Source organism: Chiloscyllium punctatum, chromosome 24 (genome assembly GCF_047496795.1).
Source record: "Chiloscyllium punctatum isolate Juve2018m chromosome 24, sChiPun1.3, whole genome shotgun sequence".
NCBI classification, from domain to species: Eukaryota; Metazoa; Chordata; class Chondrichthyes; order Orectolobiformes; family Hemiscylliidae; genus Chiloscyllium; species Chiloscyllium punctatum.
Window position 1 is genome coordinate 62,368,337 of NC_092762.1, and position 21,678 is coordinate 62,390,014.

Genomic DNA, 21,678 nt, shown 5'->3' on the forward strand with positions numbered 1-21,678 from the left:
GATCTAATCCATCTGCAGATGTTTATTTCTCCCAGCTTTTATATAACAGACCTATTTCAGATACTTTTCCAATTTCTACATGCATCATGGATCTTTTCCCAAATTTACTTTACCCAAGATTTGTCTACAGTTTACTTGAGAATATTTGATAAGAATCCTATTGTATATCTTCTATGACAGCTTTATATAATGAGTCCCTTAGTCTTTGGTCCTTGCTAGAATCAGAGAATTAGGTTGAAAAGTGCAAAATTGAAATCACTGGTTATATCTGATCAAAACTATTTTGCAGCTCAACTTGGAATCAGCCATTTTCCTCCTGCTCTCCATCTCCCATGGTCCCACCATCATCATGGCTTGCTCTTGTATAACATGAGCAAAAACAGTGAGTTTTGAGAAGATTTGTAGCTCAGGTTGAGGTTCTGGATGTAGGTTTGCTCGCTGAGCTGGAAAGTTCATTTCTAGACGTTTTGTCACCCTACTAGCTAACATCTTCTGTGAGCCTCCGTGCAAAGGACTGTTGATAAGTCCTGCTTTTTATATATATGTTTAGGTTTCTTTGGGTTGGTGAAGTCATTTCCTGTGGTGATGTCATTTCCTGTTATTTTTCTCAGGGGATTGTAGATAGAATCGAACTCGATGTAGATGGAGTCGAACTCGATGTGTTTGTTGATAAGAGTTCTGGTTGGAATGCCATACTTCTAGGAATTTTCTTGTGTGTCTCTGTTTGGCTTGTCCTACAACATGCAAAACTATTGTTATTTACAAATTACCATGCAAGAACTGTAACAAACACTACATTGGACAAACAGGCAGAAAACTAGCAACCAGGATACATGAACACCAACTAGCCACAAAACGACATGACCCTCTGTCACTAGTATCCTTACATACAGATAAGGAAGAACACCACTTTGACTGGGACAACACATCCATTCTAGGACAAGCCAAACAGAAACATGCACGAGAAGTCCTAGAAGCATGACATTCCAACCGGAACTCTATCAACAAACACATTGAGTTAGACTCCATCTATCACCCCATGAGAAAACGAACAGGAAATGATATCACCACAGAAAATAACATCACCACAGGAAATGACATTACCAACCCAAAGAAACCCAAACATATAAATAGAAAGCATGACTTATCAACAGTGCTTCGCTCGGAGGCCCACTGAAGATATTAGCTAGTAGGGTGACATAACGTCTGGAAATGAACCTTCCTGCTCAGCGAGTAAACCTACATCAATGAGCAAAAATATTCAGTGATTTCATAAAGTCCTAGAAGCATGACATTCCAACCGGAACTCTATCAACAAACACATTGAGTTCGACTCCATCTACCACCCCATGAGAAAAAGAACAGGAAATGATATCACCACAGAAAATAACATCACCACAGGAAATGACATTACCAACCCAAAGAAACCCAAACATATAAATAGAAAGCATGACTTATCAACAGAAGATATTAGCTAGTAGGGTGACGAAACATCTGGAAATGAACTTTCCAGCTCAGTGAGCAAACCTACATCCAGAACCTCAACCTGAGCTACAAATCTTCTCAAAACTCACTATTTTTGCTCATGTTATACAAGAGCAAGCCATGATGATGGTGGGACCATGGGAGATGGAGAGCAGGAGGAAAATGGCTGATTCCAAGTTGAGCTGCAAAATAGTTTTGATCAGATATAACCAGTGATTTCAATTTTGCACTTTTCAACCTAATTCTCTGATTCTAGCAAGGACCAAAGACTAAGGGACTCATTATATAAACAGCAGGTGTAACATTAGCACATCAATGTTGTGTTGCAATTACATATTTATTTCTTCATGTCAGTTGTACAGCTGTCTGTCTAAATTGCTGTCACTTCCATAGATCTTTCAGAACTAAGGAAGCAACATGATCATACATTGGTCTGAATAGAGGGTTTACTTTTGTTGGTGGTACCATTAGCACACTGATTAAAAATATTGGAGCCATGTTAAAATGAAAAAAATCAAGAATGTGTGCGTAAATCAGTTTGCTAAAAACAGTGCATGTGAAAGGTTAAATCTTTTTGCTGCACAGCAACTCGAAACTTCTGTAAAGCAAGGGTGTCAATTGTGTAGAAGACTTGTTTCATGGAATAACATTTTATTTTCTTTGCCTCTTCTGCTGGTTCTTCCCCATCAGTTTGACATTTAGCAGGATTTAGCCTGCAGAGCAGTGACAATGGTAGCAGCATTCACTGAAGAGTTTTGGTTTTTAAATGATAGCTATGATTTAAGGATGCTGAATTGAGTCAGCATTTCGCAGCATTCCATGGATTAATGTTTAGGATTTTGCATAAAGCTCTCATCTCTACTAAATTTCTTGGGCCACATCCCAAGTACAGGTTTCTCTAGAAGGGAGAAGTGTTTGTCTGTCATATGTCTCCTTACCTTGTCTTTAGAGTTGGATTGTTTAACAGCCTCATTGAACAAAGATCAGTGTGCAAAGTGAGAGAACCTAAAAGGAGAAATGTAAGTCATGTAATGAGAAGAACCAAATTGAAAGTTTTGGCCACAATTTCTAGGAGCTTGCTTGATTGATTGATTTGGCGGAGTCATGGAACTTTCCAGAACTTCCAGTGGGATAAGCTACCACTTTTTGTCTACTCCAGAAGTTACCTTTATTGCATTTTGTCAAGATGGTGCATGAGGTTGACCCCGCATATTCTTTTCCCCACTCACCTTTGTTTTTATATGAATAGGTGTGAGAGATAAAATTGTTGGAAAACTATTTTGGTCAAGGGGGGAGGAGCAAGATGAATAACTGACCCACGGGGTGCTTCAAAGTTCAAGTGTCCAGTAGTCGCATTATCATTCCAGAAGAACAGGAGAGAAATGTTAATAATTCTGATGAAGCAACTGAATTAAAAAAAAGCAGTTTCCTTTCTTGTTCTTAATGAGGCCTTCAGTTTTGGTGTTGGACTGATAGGTTTTTTTGAAACTCCTTGTTAAATGTTAAAAAAGGAAAACTTAGTGTTTTTTATTTCTTCCAATGTAGTTTGCAAGGAACCACCTTATAAAGTGGAGGAGTCTGGCTACGCTGGATTTATTATGCCAATTGATGTCTACTTCAAGAACAAGGTACTTCTGCTGATCAAACTTTACTTTTAATTTTAAAAAAAGAGTAAACAGAAGGTCACTCTGAGCTTTAATCTTTTCTTGTCCCCAGCTCTGTCTGATTCCATAACCCAGAATCTTAGGTCAGCCTGTGATTCTGATGAACAGTTACAACCAGAATGTATTATTTCTCTCAGGTGCTGGCTGACCTGCTGAAATATTTTCAGCATTTTCTATTTTAATTTCACAATCTCTTTAGCACCTCAAATCACAGTACAGTATAGGAGGGTTCTGGAGTTCTGTTTCCCTCTAACCCTTCAGCTATAGTTGTTAAGCAGTTTCTCCAAAGCTATCTGAAAAATCTCAAATTCAGTCAGACAACTGTGCATGCTGTTTGTCTCCCCTTGACCACTCTTCCACGAGACCAGACATTATTCTTACTCTCAAGAGTGCCTTCGCTCCAAAGACTCATGAAGGTGCTGGTGTTGGACTGGGGTGGACAAAATTAAGAATCACACATCGCCAACAGATTTACTTAGAAGTACTAGCTTTCGGAGCACTGCTCCTGCATTAGATAGCTGTGGAGCAAGATCATAAGACATAGAATTTATAGCAAATGATCGCAGTGTCATGCATTCATGATACAATATATTGAACAAACCTAGGATTTAATAATTGTTACATGGATTGACTGCCTGATGGTGCGTTTTTTGAACAAAAACGTACAAGCTGCAGGCAGTCAATGCAGGCAGTCATAGAGATGTACAGCATGGAAACAGTCTCGTTGGTCCAACCTGTCCATGCCGACCAGATATCCCAACTCAATCTAGACCCACCTGCCAGCACCCGGCCCATATCCCTCCAAACCCTTCCTATTCATATACCCATCCAAATGCCTCTTAAATGTTGCAATTGTACCAGCCTCCACTACATCCTCTGGCAGCTCATTCCATACATGTACCATCCTCTGCATGAAAAGGTTGCCCCTTAGGTCTCTTTTATATCTTTCCCCTCTCATCCTAAACCTATGCCCTCTAGTTCTGGACTCCCCGACCCCAGGAAAAAGACTTTGTCTATTTATCCTGTCCATGCCCCTCATAACTTTGTAAACCTCTGTAATGTCACCCCTCAGCTCCGACGCTCCAGGGAAAACAGCCTCAGCCTGTTCGGCCTCTCCCTGTAGCTCAAATCCTCCAACTCTGCCAACATCCTTGTAAATCTTTTCTGAACCCTTTCAAGTTTCACAACATCTTTCCGATAGGAAGTAGACCAGAATTGCACGCAATAATCCAACAGTGGCCTAACCAATGTCCTGTACAGCCGCAACATGACCTCCCAACTCCTGTACTCAATACTCTGACCAATAAAGGAAAGCATACCAAACGTCTTCTTAACTATCCTATCTACCTGCAACTCCACTTTCAAGGAGTTATGAACCTGCACTCCAAGGTCTCTTTGTTCAGCAATACTCCCTAGGACCTTACCATTAAGTGTATAAGTCCAGCTCAGATGTGCTTTCCCAAAATGCAGCACCTTGCATTTATCTGAATTAAACTCCATCTGCCACTTCTCAGCCCATTGACCCATATGGTCCAGATCCTGTTGTAATCTGAGGTAACCCTCTTTGCTCTCCACTATACCTCCAATTTTGGTGTCATCTGCAAACTTACTAACTGTACCTCTTATGCTCACATCCAAATCATTTATGTAAATGACAAAAGCTAGAGGACCCAGCACCGATCCTTGTGGCACTCCACTGGTCACAGGCCTCCAGTCTGAAAAACAACCCTCCACCACCACCCTCTGTCTTCTACCTTTGAGCCAGTTCTGTATCCAAATGGCTAGTTCTCCCTGTAATCCATGAGATCTAACTTTGCTAATCAGTCTCCCATGGGGAACCTTGTCGAACACCTTACTGAAGTCCATATAGATCACATCTACTGCTTTGCCCTCATCAATCCTCTTTGTTACTTCTTCAAAAAACTCCATCAAGTTTGTGAGACATGATTTCCCACGCACAAAGCCATGTTGAGTATCCCGAATCAGTCCTTGCCTTTCGAAATACATGTACATCCTTTCCCTCAGGATTCCATCCAACAACTTGCCCACCACTGAGGTCAGGCTCACCAGTCTTAAACAGTGGCACCACGTTTGCCAATCTCCAGTCTTCCGGCACCTCACCTGTGACTATTGATGATGCAAATATCTCAGCAAGAGGCCCAGCAATCACTTCTCTGGCTTCCCACAGAGTTCTCGGGTACACCTGATCAGGTCCTGGGGATTTATCCACTGTTACCCATTTCAGGACATTCAGCACTGCCTCCTCTGTAATCTGGACATTTTGCAAGATGTCACCATCTATTTCCCTACAGTCTATATCTTCCATATCCTTTTCCACAGTAAATACTGGTGCAAAATATTCATTTAGTGTCTCCCCCATTTTCTGTGGCTCCACACAAAGGCCGCCTTGCTGATCTTTGAGGGGCCCTATTCTCTCCCTAGTCACCATTTTGTCCTTAATATATTTGTAAAAACTCTTCGGATTCTCCTTAATTCTATTTGCCAAAGCTATCTCATATCCCTGTTTTGCCCTCCTGATTTCCCTCTTAAGTATACTCCTACTTCTTTTATACTCTTCTAAGGATTCACTCAATCTATCCTGTCTATTACCTGCCCTCGACCTCTTCATTTCCAACTGCCGCTGGGACATTAACCGCCTCAACCTGTCGTCCCCCCTCCCCCACTCCAACCTCTCACCCTCACAACGCACAGCCCTCCAATCCCAACCTCACCATCAAGCCAGCGGATAAAGGGGGCGCAGTGGTAGTCTGGCGCACTGACCTCTACACCGCTGAAGCCAAACGCCAACTCGAGGACACCTCTTCCTACTGCCCCCTCGACCATGACCCCACCCCCCATCACCAAACCATCATCTCCCAGACCATACAGAACCTCATCACCTCAGGAGATCTCCCACCCACAGCTTCCAACCTCATAGTCCGCACTGCCCGGTTCTACCTCCTTCCCAAGATCCACAAGCCTGACCACCCTGGCCGACCCATTGTCTCAGCATGCTCCTGCCCCACTGAACTCATCTCTACCTACCTCGACACTGTCCTATCCCCCCCAGTCCAGGAACTCCCCACATACGTTCGAGACACCACCCACGCCCTCCACCTCCTCCAAGACTTCCGTTTCCCCGGCCCCCAACGCCTCAAATTCACCATGGATATCCAATCCCTCTACACCTCCATTCGCCATGACCAGGGCCTCCAAGCCCTCCGTTTTTTCCTCTCCAGACGTCCCCAACAGTACCCTTCCACTGACACTCTCATTCGTTTGGCCGAACTGGTCCTCACCCTTAACAATTTCTCCTTTGAATCCTCCCACTTCCTCCAGACCAAAGGCGTAGCCATGGGCACACGTATGGGCCCCAGCTATGCTTGTCTCTTTGTTGGCTATGTAGAACAGTTGATCTTCCGTAATTACACTGGCACCACTCCCCATCTCTTCCTCCGCTACATTGATGACTGCATTGGCGCCACCTCGTGCTCCCGCAAGGAGGTTGAGCAATTCATCAACTTCACCAACACATTCCACCCTGACCTTAAATTTACCTGGACTATCTCTGACACCTCGCTCCCCTTCCTGGACCTCTCCATCTCCATTAGTGACGACCGACTTTACACTGACATTTTTTACAAACCCACTGACTCCCATAGCTACCTGGATTACACCTCTTCCCACCCTATCTCTTGCAAAAATGCCATCCCGTATTCCCAATTTCTCCGCCTCCGCCGTATCTGCTCCCAGGAGGACCAGTTCCACCATAGGACACACCAGATGGCCTCCTTCTTTAGAGACCGCAATTTCCCTTCCCACGTGGTTAAAGATGCCCTCCAATGCATCTCGTCCACATCCCGCACCTCCACCCTCAGACCCCACCCCTCCAACCGTAACAAGGACAGAACGCCCCTGGTGCTCACCTTCCACCCTACAAAACTTCGCATCAACCAAATCATCCACCGACATTTCCGCCACCTCCAAAAAGACCCCACCACCAGGGATATATTTCCCTCCCCACCCCTTTCCGCCTTCCGCAAAGACCGTTCCCTCCGTGACTACCAGGTCAGGTCCACACCCCCCTACGACCCACCCTCCCATTCTGGCACTTTCCCCTGCCACCGCAGGAACTGTAAAACCTGTGCCCACACCTCCTCCCTCACCTCTATCCAAGGCCCTAAAGGAGCCTTCCACATCCATCAAAGTTTCACCTGCACATCCACCAATATCATTTATTGTATCCGTTGCTCCCGATGTGGTCACCTCTATATTGGGGAGACTGGCCGCCTCCTAGCAGAGTGCTTTAGGGAACATCTCCGGGACACCCGCACCAATCAACCAAACCGCCCCGTGGCCCAACATTTCAACTCCCCCTCCCACTCTGCCGAGGACATGGAGGTCCTGGGCCTCCTTCACCGCCGCTCCCTCACCACCAGACGCCTGGAGGAAGAACGCCTCATCTTCCGCCTCGGAACACTTCAACCCCAGGGCATCAATGTGGACTTCAACAGCTTCCTCATTTCCCCTTCCCCCACCTCATCCTAGTTTCAAACTTCCAGCTCAGTTACTGTCTCCTTGACTTGTCCGACCTGCCTATCTTCTTTTCCACTTATCCACTCCACCCTCTCCTCCTTGACCTATCACCTTCATCTCCTCCCCCATTCACCCATTGTACTCTATGCTACTCTCTCCCCACCCCCACCCTCCTCTAGCTTATCTCTTCATGCTTCAGGCTCACTGCCTTTATTCCTGATGAAGGGCTTTTGCCCGAAACGTCGATTTCACTGCTCGTTGGATGCTGCCTGAACTGCTGTGCTCTTCCAGCACCACTAATCCAGTATTTGGTTTTCAGCATCTGCAGTCATTGTTTTTACCTTATACCTGAAATATGCTTCCTTCTTTTTCTTAACCAAACCCTCAATTTCTTTCATCATCCAGCATTCCCTTTACCTACTAGCCTTCCCTTTCACCCTGACAGGAATGTACTTTCTCTGGATTCTTGTTATCTTATTTCTGAAGGCTTCCCATTTTCCAGCCGTCCCTTTACCTGTGAACATCTGCCTCCAAACAGCTTTCGAAAGTTCTTGCCTAACAATGTCACAATTGGCCTTTCTCCAATTTAGAACTTCAACTTTTAAATCTGGTCTATCCTTTTCCATCACTATTTTAAAACTAATCGAATTATGTTCGCTGGCCCCAAAGTGCTCCCCCACTGACACCTCAGTCACCTGCCCTGCCTTATTTCCCAAGAGTAGGTCAGGTTTTGCACCTTCTCTAGCAGGTACATCCATATGCTGAATCAGAAAATTGTCTTGTACGCACTTAAGAAATTCCTCTCCATCTAAACCTTTAACACTATGGCAGTCCCAGTCGATGTTTGGAAAGTTAGTCTCCTACCAAAACTACCCTATTATTCTTACAGATAGCTGAGATCTCCTTCCAAGTTTGTTTCTCAATTTCCCTGTGACTATTGGGGGGTCTATAATACAATCCCAATAAGGTGATCATCCCTTTCTTATTTCTCAGTTTCACCCAAATAACTTCCCTGGATGTATTTCAGGGAATATCCTCCCTCAGCACAGTTGTAATGCTATCCCTTTATAAAAATGTCAGTCCCCCTCCTCTCTTGTCTCCCTTTCCATCCTTCCTGTAGCATTTGTATCCTGGAACATTAAGCTGCCAGTCCTGCCCATCCCTGAGCCATGTTTCTGTAATTGCTATGATATCTGGGTCCCATGTTCCTAACCATGCCCTGAATTCATTTGCCTTCCCTGATAGGCCCCTTGCATTGAAATAAATGCAGTTTAATTTATTAGCCCTACCTTGTCCCTGCCTGCCCTGACTGTTTGACTCACTTCTGTTCTCAGCTGTACTCATCTCTTTCCTCACTATTTCCCTGGGACCCACCCACCACCCCCCCACTTTAATAGTTTAAATCCTCCCAAGCAGTTGTAGCAAATTTTCCTGCCAGTATATTAGTCCCCTTCCAATTTAGGTGCAATCCGTCCTTCTTGTACAGGTCACTTCTACCCCAAAAGAAATTCCAATGATCCAAAAATGTGTAACATTTTATAAATTCCTACTTTGGAAATAGAACCAGTCTGACTCAAGATTGGGATACAGACTTTAACCTCACACCTTTAATGCATTGACTGAGCTGAGATGTCACCTTTTTAAATAACCTTAAGTTGTCTAAGAATGTGATTTGAAAGAAGTTCTGGGACTTGCATATTAATGAACTGAAACTTCCAATCCATTCTAAAATATGAAAGACTTAACAGCCATCTAAGTTTGTTCAATATATTGTATCAGTTTCATGCGTGACACTGACTTTTGCTATAAATCCTGTGTCTTATGATCCTGCTCCACAGCTACCTTACAAAGGAGCAGCTCTCCAAAATACTTCCAAATAAACCTTTTGGACTACAGCCTAGTGTTGTGTGATTTTTAACTTTATCCAGAGACTTGAGCACAAACTCTATGCTGACCTGCTAGTATAGTACTAAGGTAGTGCTACACTGTTGGAAGGACTGCCCTTCAGATGAGAAGTTAAACCAAAGCACAAAAACAGAATTGTTCGAAAAACTGAACAGCACCCTTCTTCAGATCTCTGATTTCTGTCCATGGGTCCTGCCAGACCTGTTTAGTTTTGCCAGTGATTTCTGATTTTGTTTCTAATTTCCAGTATTTGCAATTATTTTGGTTTTAAGTTGAACTAAGCCCTTGTCTTCTCCCTCAGCTTCTATGTCACTTTTTCTAAGACGTGCAGAGGAATTTTTCTTGGTGTTTTTGTCGATATTTACACCACAAATCTAGTCATTAAAAGCATGTTATTTGATGATTATCATATTGCTGTTTGTGGAAGCTTGCTTTGTGCAAAGTGATTTTCATGTTTCCTACATTATAGCAGTGACCAAATGCATTTTGTTAATCATAAAGCGTATTTCAATCTGATGAAGTCATGCATGGAGCTATATGAACGAACATATTTCTTTTGCAGACTTGAATGCTGTTTCTGGTGACCCCAGATTCTTACACCTGCTGTGAAATCTCCACTGCACTGTTGTGTTTTCCCAAGCTCTCCCAATCAAGTAGTACATCATGCGACCCTATGCATGTAAATGATTTGGATGTGAACATAGGAGATGTGGTTATAGGAGTCCAGGTGATACCAAAATTGGAGGTGTAGTGGACAGTGAAGAAGGTTACCTCAGATTACAATGGAATCTTTATCAGATGGGCCAATGGGCCGAGGAATGCCATATGGAGTTTAATTTAGATAAATGTGAGGTGCTGCATTTTAGAAAGGTAAATCAGGGCAGGACTTATTCACTTAATGGTACTGTCCTGGGGAGTGTTGCTGAACAAAAGTCCTTGGAGTGCAGGCTAATAGTTCCTTGAAAATGGAGTCATACGTTGATAGGTTAGTGAAGAATGCTTGCCTTTATTGTACACTGCATTGAGTATAGGAGTTCGGAGGTCATGTTGCAGTTATACAGGATGTTGTTTAGGCCCATAATGGCATATTGTGTGCAATTCTGTTCTCCCTCATATAGAATGTTGTGAAACTTGAAAGGCTTTAGAAAAGATTTGCAAGGATATTGCCAGGGTTGGAGGGTTTGACCGATGGGAGAGGTTGAACAGATTGGGGCTAATTTCCTTGGAGCGACAAAGGCTGAGGGGTGACCCTATAGAGGTTTATAAAATCATGAGATGCATTGGTAGGGTAAATAGACAAGGTCTTTTTCCTGGCATGGAGGAGTACAAAACTGAAGCGCATAGGTTTAAGATGGGAGGGGAAAAATTGAAAAGGACCCTAAGGGGCAACCTTTTCACGCAGAGGATAGTGCATGTATGGAATCAACTTCCAGAGGAAATGGTGGAGACTGGTTCAATTGCAACATTTGAAAGGCATCTGGATGGGTATATGAATCAGAAGGGATTAAAGGGATATGGACCAAATGCTGGTAAATGGGACTAGATATATATAAAGGTGATCTGGTTGGCATTGATGGGTTGGACCGCAGGATCCGTTTCCATACTGTATATCTCTATGATTCTATGCTAATATTTAGGTCCAGCAGACCAGGCCAATTGTGTTGATTAGGGTCATATATTCAGGGCTTTGATGTTTTGCCAGAACGCGCTGTGCATTTTTCAGCTTGGGGTAAAGGGCAACATAGCACCACCTAGTGGTCAGAACCTGTTTACTTGGGGCTTTATGATTGCAAATATGCACGTCAAACTGATAGCAGAAAAATTGGCATGAAACTGTCAGAGACAATGTGACAGCAGGGAGTAAGGTTCTGCATGTGGACTATTAACACTGAAATCCAGACTAATGTTCTGGAGAAATGGGTTTAAATCCCAATGTGGCATATGGTGAAAGTTGAATTCAATGAAAAAATTGGGTTAAAAAACTAGCCTAATGCCAACCATATAACCATTGTCAATTGTCACTGTAAACCTATCTAGTTCATAATTGTTGTTTGACGAAACTAATCTACCATACTTAACTGATCTGGCTGACACGTGACTCCTGATCTAAAGCAATGTAGTTGACTCTTAACTGCCCTCTGGGTGATTAAGGGTAGTCAAGAAGGGCTGATGCTCGAAACATTGATTCTCCTGTTCCTTGGATGCTGCCTGACCTGCTGCGCTTTTCCAGCAACACATTTTCAGCTCTGATCTCCAGCATCTGCAGTCCTCACGTTCTCTCCTAATTAGCTTAGACAGCAATGCCCACATTCTGGAAATGAATGAAACAAAACCAAGAGCATTAAACAGTTAATGAACTATAGATATGTAGTGAGGGAAATTGTTAGAATCTGTTTTTAAGGAAGTAATAACAGGTCATTTGGAAAGTCAAAATACAATCCATCCGAATCAGCACTGTTTTATGAAGGGTAAATCATTTTTGATTAATTTGCTAGAGTTCTTTGAAGATGAAACAAGCAATTTGGATAATGGGGATCAAAAGGTTAATGCACAAGGAAAGACCACATGAGGCATGGGGTAATTTATTAGCTAACATAGAGGATTATCTAACCAGTCAGAAGCAGAGAGTCGGGATAAATTGGTCTTTTTCTTTGGATTGATCTTTGACAAAATGTAACTAGAAGGTGCCATAGGTTCCAAGGCTGTAGCCATTTACAATTTATATTATTGACTTAGATGCAGAGATCGAAAGTGTATCATACTAAAATGGTGGAAAATTAAGTTGCGATGAAGAAATAAGAAAAATGGAAGGGTCAGGTGGATGGGCCAAAATTTGACAGATGAAGTTTAGTGTCGATAAGTGTGAGGTTATCCACTTTGGTCAGAAGAAGAGAAAGACCAACATATTATCTAAATGGAAAGAAACCTCCGTGAGTTTAGGTGCTGAGGGATCTGGGTGTCCTTGTGCATGAATCAACTGCATTGCACTCATTCTCCTAATCATTTTCTATTCTGTGAGGAAGTTCTGTGTAACTCCTCGTCCCAGGTAGCCATGTTTTGCAACAGGTTTGTGCAGAAGCCTTGAAGTCAGAGAAAGTTCCTCAATGCTGACCAGACCATTTGCTTTTATCAACTTCAGTCAACTACTGAAAACACCAAATGCTTGTGGAATCATACCAACAGCGAGGAGAAGTCATGCAATGACAAAGCCAGCAAGTAGTTGATTGTTTTAGATAGCAGTGATGAGACTTCCTTCCTGCTATCTAGTTCCCATTCAGCCATGTGTTCGTAAGAGAGTGCATCCACTGGACCATTGATCTTTAAAATAACAGCACAGCACAATGCACATTGATCACGTGTGTGCTGTGCCTTCAATAAAAATCATGTTTGGCTTGATTTGCAGTGGACACTATTTTGTTCCTAATTAGTAAAGCATATCTTGTGGCTGTAGATAACTTGCTATAAACACAGACATCTAAGTTATGTTAACTAAATATGAATTCTTATAGGGTTCAGGCTGTAGGAGAGACAACTCTGTTTTTATGGGCTTAATGCATTAAGAGGATGCAAACACTTTGCTTCTATTGCTGGGCATTTGTTTGTTCCAACAAAATTCCTATTTCTGAGTGTGACAACAGAAGTTTATTCTTGAAGTATCTGATAGGCTAGAATGCTGAAGTATAATAGACAGAAGACTTACATGAGGTGTAACATTATATATTACTGAGAAATAATGTTTTTGTGTCTTCTCATGTCAGTACTAATATGTTCAGGACTTTAGTATGTTATCTTTTAAAGTGAAATTTATTCATTATTTTTGGATGTAATTGCATGTGCAATTTGTTAAATGGGCAGGAACCTAAACTGTAAGTCAAAAAAAAATACGAAAGCAGGAAGTCTGATGTCAGAATGAATAACTTTGATTTTTGACTGGAATGCCATAAACTTTGTAAAGTAGCAAAGTTAAATGAGTTATTTTAATCTGCTGTTTTCTGATTTTTGATTTAAATGCACTGATTAAGATCATGTTTTTTAGATAAAACATTTAGCATTTGTATAGAGTAGCAAGACTCTAAATATTTTGTTTTTTTTCCTCATCAGGAAGAGCCCAAAAAGGTTTGCTTCACATATGATTTGTTTCTAAATCTGGAAGGGAATCCACCTGTGAATCATCTACGCTGTGAGAAACTCACCTTTAACAACCCAACCAAGGAATTTCGACGCAAGCTTTTGAAAGCAGGAGGGGTAAGTTTCAGTCGCCAGGTAATGCAGGCTTTAACTTTATATTCCAGTAATGTCGTACTGAATATATGCTGAAGAGGAGTTGATGACCTTGTGGTATTATTGTTAGACTATTATTCCAGAGAACCAAGCAATTTTTTAGGGTTCGAATCTCACCATGGCAGATGGTGGAATTTGAATCCAATCAAAATCTGGAATTAAGGATCTAATCACCACAAAAATCCCGACATTTACTCAAGTCCTTTAGGGAAGGAAGCCGGCCTTTACTTGGTATGGCCTACAAGTGACTCTGGACCACAGCAATGTAGTTAACACTTAACTGCTATCTGGGCAATTAGTAATGGACAATAAATGCTAATCTAGCCAATGGTGCCCACATTCTGTGAGTTAATTAAAAGAAAATTCTCCAATTGGCCTTGAATATGGGAGGCACCCCCCCCCCACTGGGGTGCAAAACATTTAAAAAAATCTGTTTGCCTTTTATATGGAGGATTTCTGCTTTCTAGAAAAACGTCGAGGTATTCAGACAGCAGAGACCTGTCAGGCAAATGGAAATTTTATGCAGCCAGGATTAGAAGGAATTCTCTGAAGTGGAATGGTTTTAAAGTTTCATGTTGCAACAGAGAATATTAGCTGGTAGATAACATTTCAGCAAGTAAGTAGACATTGACATGTGAAGACTTGGTGACAAAGTAGATAAACCTATTAATTTACAAAGCATGGGAAAATGCATGCTAAGTGTGACAGTGACAGGGTGACATAGTGACCATATGACCTTGTCTCCTCAGCAGGACTCTGCTCTGAAGAGGAGCGTTCATTGGGAGTTTTGGGTGTCTTTTTCAGTGTTGCAGTGTGTGGCGTATCAGTATTCTTGGTGACCATGTTCTGTGAAGCACCTTAAAATGGTGAATACGGACTCCAGAAGGCTGATCCTGAGTTGGGACAGGGGCATTATATTTGTTAGTCAGCATATTTAAAGTGGTGGCGGCTCAGTGTGCATTAATGCTCTTCTCAGTTTGTGTATGGTATTCAAGTTTCTCATTATCTCTGCCTAATAAAATCATTCTACCTAACAAATAGCCAGACAGTCTTTCTTTTGTTTTTTTAGGTTATGGTAATGCCTGAAGGAACTGACACAACCTCCAGACCAAGTCCAGATTATCCCATGCTGCCCACAATTCCTCTCTCTGCATTCTCTGATCCGAAGAAAAGCAAACCATCTCATGGGTCAAAGGTCAGTTATTTAACCCAGAATTGTTCTACATTCAAAATATTTTATAAATGTGAAATTATTTTCAAATTTAAAATTCTAATCCAGAAGAAATATTGAGGATAAATTTTCACCTTCACTGCTAGGTTTCACTTGATTTACTTTCCATTGAATCTGTGGTTTTATATTGGTGGGAAATCTCTGCCAGTTGACTGATCAATCTTTGAAGGCTCAAACTACCTCCACTGCATTTTCTCTGTCCAAGTAGCTCTAGTTGTAAAACATAGGACTCTGAATTTGGGGGATGCAACCTGGTAACCTCAACCTGGTAATGTTCTGGCACCCATGTTTGAATCCTGCTGTAGCAGATAGTAGAATTTGAATTCAATAAAAATCTGGATTTGGAGTCAAATGGCGACCATGAGTCCAGTGTTGATAGTTGGAAAAAATATCATCTGCTTCACTAATATCCTTTAGAGAAGGAAATTGCAATCCTTACCTGGTCTGGCCTACATGTGACTTCACACACACAGCAATGTGGTTGAAACGTGACTGCCCTCTGGCCAATTAGGGATGGGTAATGAATGGTGGCCTGTGCCAGTGATAACCAGATCTGGTGAACGAATGGAAAAAAAACATTGTCAGTAGAATTTCACTGTCAGTCACATAATAGATTAACTTAAAATGATGGGTTTAAAATGAAAGTAACTTCGTTGTGCCTTTTAATCTAGAAGATCTTCTAAATTATTGATCTTTCAGTGATAGGGTGCCAGGAGCATTGGGAGTCATGTGACATGGTAATCTTGGCACCACTGTCCATCCCTGTGCCACTCAAAGGATAAGTGGTGCTATGTGGTTTTATCCATCACCAGTAATGTCTGTGCAATTCTTACTAGATCATAGAATGGCTAGTGTGGAAACAGGCCATTTGGCCCATTGGGCGCATACTGACCCTCCAAAGAACATCCCAACCAAACCCTATCCCTGTAACGCTGCATTTCCCATGGCTAATCCATCTAGCCTGCACATCCCTGGGCACTATGAGCAATTTAGCATGGCCAATTTGCCTAACCTGCACATCGCTGGACCGTGGGAGGAAACCGAAGCACCCAGACAAAACCCACGCAGACACTGGGAGAATGTGCACGCACCACATAGGCAATCACCCAAGGCTGGAATCAAACCCAGGTCCCTGAGCCACCATGCTGGCAAGATTGTGCATGACCTCTTAATTATTTATTGGATTTGCACAGAAGCTCTTTCTTTTAAATCAAGCCAGGACTGTTAAAATGATTTTATGTGATCTTGCTTCATCTATCTCATGGGAAAACGAGTGAATGTTGCAGTGAAGATATAATGTCATACTATGTTTTTGCTGTCATGATCATGATGATTTGTCACAAAAGTCAAACATTTAGATCCAAAGGTTTTTAAAGACAGAGCCCAAGGATATTTTATTCATCCGTACACCTCTGTTGCCAATCTTTCAATGTAGTGCATATTCCCAGTCCTCCCAAAATGTACCATCTTACACATTTCTGCACTAAATTTCATCCGTCTCCCGTCGACCTATTCAGCAAACCTATCTGTGTTGTCTTCTTCCTGTCCATTTCCCATTGTTTCCTTAATCTCTTGACTAGCTTGTTCTTCAGCTAACCTGCTGAAACCTTCATCAATGCCTCTGTTACCATAGGCTTGACTATCTCAAAGCATTTCTGGCCCAGCTCCCATTTTCTAACCTCCATAAAATCATCCATAAGTCCACTGCCTGTGGTCCTTATAGCACTGAATTCTGTTTATCCATTGTACCTATGCTTGCTGGCCAACATTGAATTCTAGTCAAACAATTTTAAAATCCTTCTCTTTATTTTCAAATCCTTTCACGACCTCAGTGCTCTCTATCGCTGTAATCCCCATTATTCCCACAACCCTTCAAGCTATCTGCACTTCTCCAGTACTTGCCAAATGATCAGCATAGATTTTGTTTACTCCCTCTTTAATGCCTGGCCAATTTGTCGGAACCCTAAACTCTGGAATTCCCTCCCGAAATCTTTTTGTCTCTCTGTCTCTTGCCATTTAAAGACATCTTTGACCAGGCTTTTAGCATTTGACCTAATATAGCTTATTGTGGCTTAAACTTTGTTTTATGAATCACCTTGGATTTCCTTATTATTTTGAAGTTTCTATTGTTGTTGTAAACTTATATTGTGCTTTTGCGAATATAAATCCCAAATAAGTTCCTCATGAAGACAACTATGAAACTACAGGATTATCACTGATTTGTCACCACATTGCAGAATGTGGTGATCACTCTGTTTATGGTGATTGTTTTTACTCTGTGGAATATGCATATTTGTAGCTGGAATATCTGAAAGGTAAGAGTAAAGAGGGAGTTAAACTCACCTGTTTAAAGTTAACACTTGGGAGTGCCACACAGATCTCATGGAGATTGTGTGATGTAATTTTGCCATAAAGATAGGACATGCATTCAAATGTAAAACTAAAATAAAACAAGCACCTGTATTGAGATTAACCTATATCTTCAGATATCCCAAAATATTTCTCAGCCAATTGATTACTTTTGAAATGTAGAAAAAAATAAGGAAACTAATGATCATTTAATTTACTTGGACTGTGGGTTAGCTGTTGATCAGAACTTCCTTGGTTTTCTTTGAGTAGCATCATGGGACCTTTTTACACTAATCTAAGTTGATACATTAGGGCCTTACTTTAATATCTCACCCGATGATGTCGCACTTAGTCAGAACTGCACTAAAGTATTCAACCTGGTTAGTGTTCAGTTCCTGGAGTGAGACTTAAGCTGACCATCTTTTAATACTAAGATGATAGTGCTATTATTGAGTCGATGCAATCAATATTTATAGTAATGTGTCTCTTTGTGTGTTGCTATTGATGCAACATAGCATGCATACAATATAGACTCCAATGTCGTAACAAGGTTTATGATGGTTTAGGAGATATCCAGTAGTTTACAAGCACTTGTACTGATATCACTCCTCTCAGGGTTGCTTTTCGGACTGGAGGCCTGTGACCAGCAGTTGCTGCAAGGATCGGTGCTGGGACCACTGTTTTTTGTCATTTATATAAATGATTTGGATGTAAATGTAGGAGGTATGGTTAGTAAGTTTCCAGTTGACACCAAAATTGGCAGTGTAATGGACTGCGATGTAGGTTACCTCTGAGTACAATGGTACCTTGATCAGATGGGCCAGTGGTCCAAGGAACGGCAGATGGAGTTTAATTTAGATAAATGTGAGGTGCTGCATTTTGGTAAGACAAATCAGGGCAGGACTTATATGGTTAGTGGTAAAGTCCTGGGGAGTGTTGCTAAATAAAGAGACCCTGGAGTCCAGGTTCATAGTTTCTTGAAAGTGGAGTGGCAGGTAGACACGTAGTGAAGAAGATGTTTGGTTCTTATTGCCTTTGTTGGTCAGTGCATTGAGTATAAGAGTTGGGAGGTCATGTTGCGGCTGTACAGGAAATTGGTTAGGTTAATTTTGGAATACTATGTTTGGTTCTAGTCTCCACACTATAGGAAAGATGTCATTAAACTTGAAAGAGTTCAGAAAGGTTTTACAATGATATGGCCAGGGTTGGAAGGTTTGAGTAATAGGGAGATGCTGAATAGATTGGGGCTATTTGTTTGGAGCATAAGAGGCAGAAGATGACCTTATAGAGGTTTATAAAATCATGAGGGGCATGGATAGGGTAAGTAGACAAGGTCTTTTCTCCAGGATAGGTAAGTCCAAAACTAGAAGGCAGAGGTTTCAGGTGAGAAGGGAATGATTTAAAAGGAACCTAAGGGGCAACATTTTCACACAGATGGTGGTGCGTGTAAGGAATGAGTTGCCAGAGGAAGTGGTGGACCCTGGTACAATTACAACATTTAAAAGGTACCCTGGATGGGTATATGAATTGGGAGGGTTTAGAGGGATATGGGCCGAATGCTGGCAAATGAGACTAGATGAATTTAGTATATATGGCCGGCATGGACAAGTTGGACCGAAGGATTCTATGCTGTACATTTCTGTGACTCTATAGCCTCAGGACATCCATGTCCAGATTTTTATTTTAATCAATTAAAAAGTACGATATTAGCACATTTCAAAAAAGAATTTTGCATCTGTGTTGTAAAACAATTTTTAATATCTAGGTATTGATCATTGGTAACACTCAGGCTTATCAGGGATCAAAGTGTAGTCTACAGTTAAAATACAGGAATGAAAATGTGCAATTTTCAATTGTTTTCATATATATTTTCAAAATTTATCTGTGAGCACTGTTTAATTTTTGCACGATAGTGCTGTTGTTTGAGTAACCTTCATGTTTGCAAACAACTTCCTGAAGTTCGAAGTTGTGACTGGTTCCTCTGTTAATTACCTCTGTCCTTTCAAAGCAGGACACAAACCGAGAAAGCAGCAAATCCTCAAAACCTCACAAAGTCACGAAAGAGCACAGAGACCGACCTGTGAAAGATACTGAGAACAAGCCAACTGTAAAAGAACCAGAAAAGGAACATAATAAATCATCCAAGGAGTCATCACGAAAATCGGCAGAGAGCAAGACTTCAAAGGAAGAAAAGGCTACTCCAAAGGCAACTTCTAAAGAACCAAAACCTGCCTTCAAGGAGTCTAAACTAGATAGCATGTCGCCCAAGGGCGGAGGTAACCTCCATCAGGAATCAAAGCCCAGTATTAAGAGGCCCTCTAACACAGATTCACTGAAAGTCAATGCCAAAAAACAAAAGAAAAGCACTTCTGAGTCATCGAAAAGCTTCCCGAGTGTCTCGCCAAGAATTTCTTCTTCTTCTTCTTCGTATGCTGACAAAAAGAAGTTGAATGAAAAAGAAAAGGAAAAAGTGAACGTTAAAGCAGAGAAGGTTAAATCTGAAAGTAATGTGAAAGAGGTGAAGAAGGCTGTTGATTCAGATGACTGTAATTCAGAAGATGAAGTGGTGTCCAAATCTGAGGTAATGAACCATATACTAAAATCTAAATGGGGTTGCTAAAGGGGAGTATTTCTTTGGTATTCAATACTGCAGAATAATAAGAAATAAGATTGTGAAAATTATTATTATGAGAGTTACTGATCCTACCCAAGTCATCATTCCTCCCACCACCCAGACTGTTGTCAGTGGGCCAAGAAAATTAAGCCCTGTGTTTCCCAACTTGGAAGAAGGACAAACATTTGCTGTGCTTGTTGAAGCAATTTGTTTTGCAGACTGGCTTTTGTGTCATTCTGGAATCTAAATCCAACCAATAGACTGTGGAGCTGGGAGATGGGAAGAATTAGGAGGGGGCAGCGATATCTCCCCACCACCACAACAATTGTCCATAGCAGGAACCACAGAAGTCTCTTCCTCCCACCCAGCACATTGCCTGCATTTGGTGTTTCATTTTGGCAGCCTCCTAGTATGTATGCTTGACCAATGTTTATTTCCTGTCCCTAGTTGCCCTTGATGATGCTTTGGTGGTGAAATTGGTAAATTTTTAGATACTCAGAGATTGTGTTGGAAGATAAGCTGTGAACTTTTCTGATAGAGCAGGCAAAACTAACCATACCATTCTGTCGAACACAATATTTGCTGAATTGACAGTTGTTTAATTGAACAGTTATTTGCATTTTATAGTTTTGGTAATTATGTTAAAAGTATTAGTCTGCTATTTTAAAGAATGAAATCTATCTGGAGTCTTTGGAGTGATGCTGATTTGTGCTGCTATTCTTGCTAATTGCAAGAAAATAAAATATAACACTGATGAGCATGCAAGTTGTAAACTGTTATTAAACTTTAAAACTCTGGTAAAAGTCTATCATCGGAGGTCTTATGGGAGCATCCCTCCTCTCAGTCAGAGGCTTGGGATTCAAATCCCTCACCAGGATTTATTGACTACTGAAGGAGCATTTACAACGTCAGCAAAAGTTGATAATCAGCCTGCTAATCTCTTCATCACTTTACACTATTGCCCAAAAAGATAACGGTGCCTGTGAAGATACAGAATAAACAAATATTTCTTGTTCCTGCTACTGTTCACTTGTTCTTTCGTTGTTTAAGAATTTGTTTGGAACTCTTGTAGAATCCTGATATAAAAATAATTCGAGAGTCTTTTTAATCTGTTTAAAATATAAGCACAGGGTACAAGACAAAATAGTCCAGAGTTTGCTGTTTCTTTAATAATTGGATGCATTCAATGTTCCTGTTAAGCGCAGGTCCTTTTGAATTTATTTTTTAAAAATTATATATCTTAGCGAGTTTTGAGAAGATTTGTAGCTCAGTTTGAGGTTCTGAATGTAGATTTGCTCGCTGAGCTGGAAGGTTCATTTCCAGACATTTCGTCATCCTACTAGGTAACATCTTCAGTCGGCCTCCAGGTGAAGCACTGTTCACGATTCCTGCTTTCTATTTATATGTTTGGGTTTCTTTGGGTTGGTGATATCATTTCTTGTGGTGATGTCATTTCCTGTTCTTTTTCTCAGGGGGTGGTAGATGGGGGTCTAACTCACTGTGTTTGTTGATAGAGTTCTGGTTGGAATGCCATGCTTCTAGGAATTCTTATGTGTGTCTTTGTTTGGCTTGTCCTTAATATCATTATTAAGTATTGAAACATTCTGGATATG

General features: G+C 41.4%; 1 protein-coding gene across 5 annotated transcripts in view; it reads left to right on the plus strand.

Annotated features, from left to right (window-relative positions):
- mllt1a (MLLT1 super elongation complex subunit a) overlaps positions 1-21,678 on the plus strand; it is a 115,045-nt gene that overhangs the window by 59,889 nt on the left and 33,478 nt on the right. For 4 of the 5 annotated variants that reach the window (XR_011964019.1, XM_072594019.1, XM_072594017.1 and 1 more), the window contains exons 3-6: positions 3,031-3,113; positions 13,692-13,835; positions 14,941-15,066; positions 19,460-20,032. Coding sequence is in view for 4 of the 5 variants with exons in the window: in XM_072594019.1 (XP_072450120.1) it covers positions 3,031-3,113; positions 13,692-13,835; positions 14,941-15,066; positions 19,460-20,032 (926 nt within the window). In the remaining variant the exon portion in view is untranslated. The remainder of the gene's footprint in view (positions 1-3,030; positions 3,114-13,691; positions 13,836-14,940; positions 15,067-19,459; positions 20,033-21,678) is intronic. The other variant, XM_072594018.1, reaches the window with a different exon arrangement.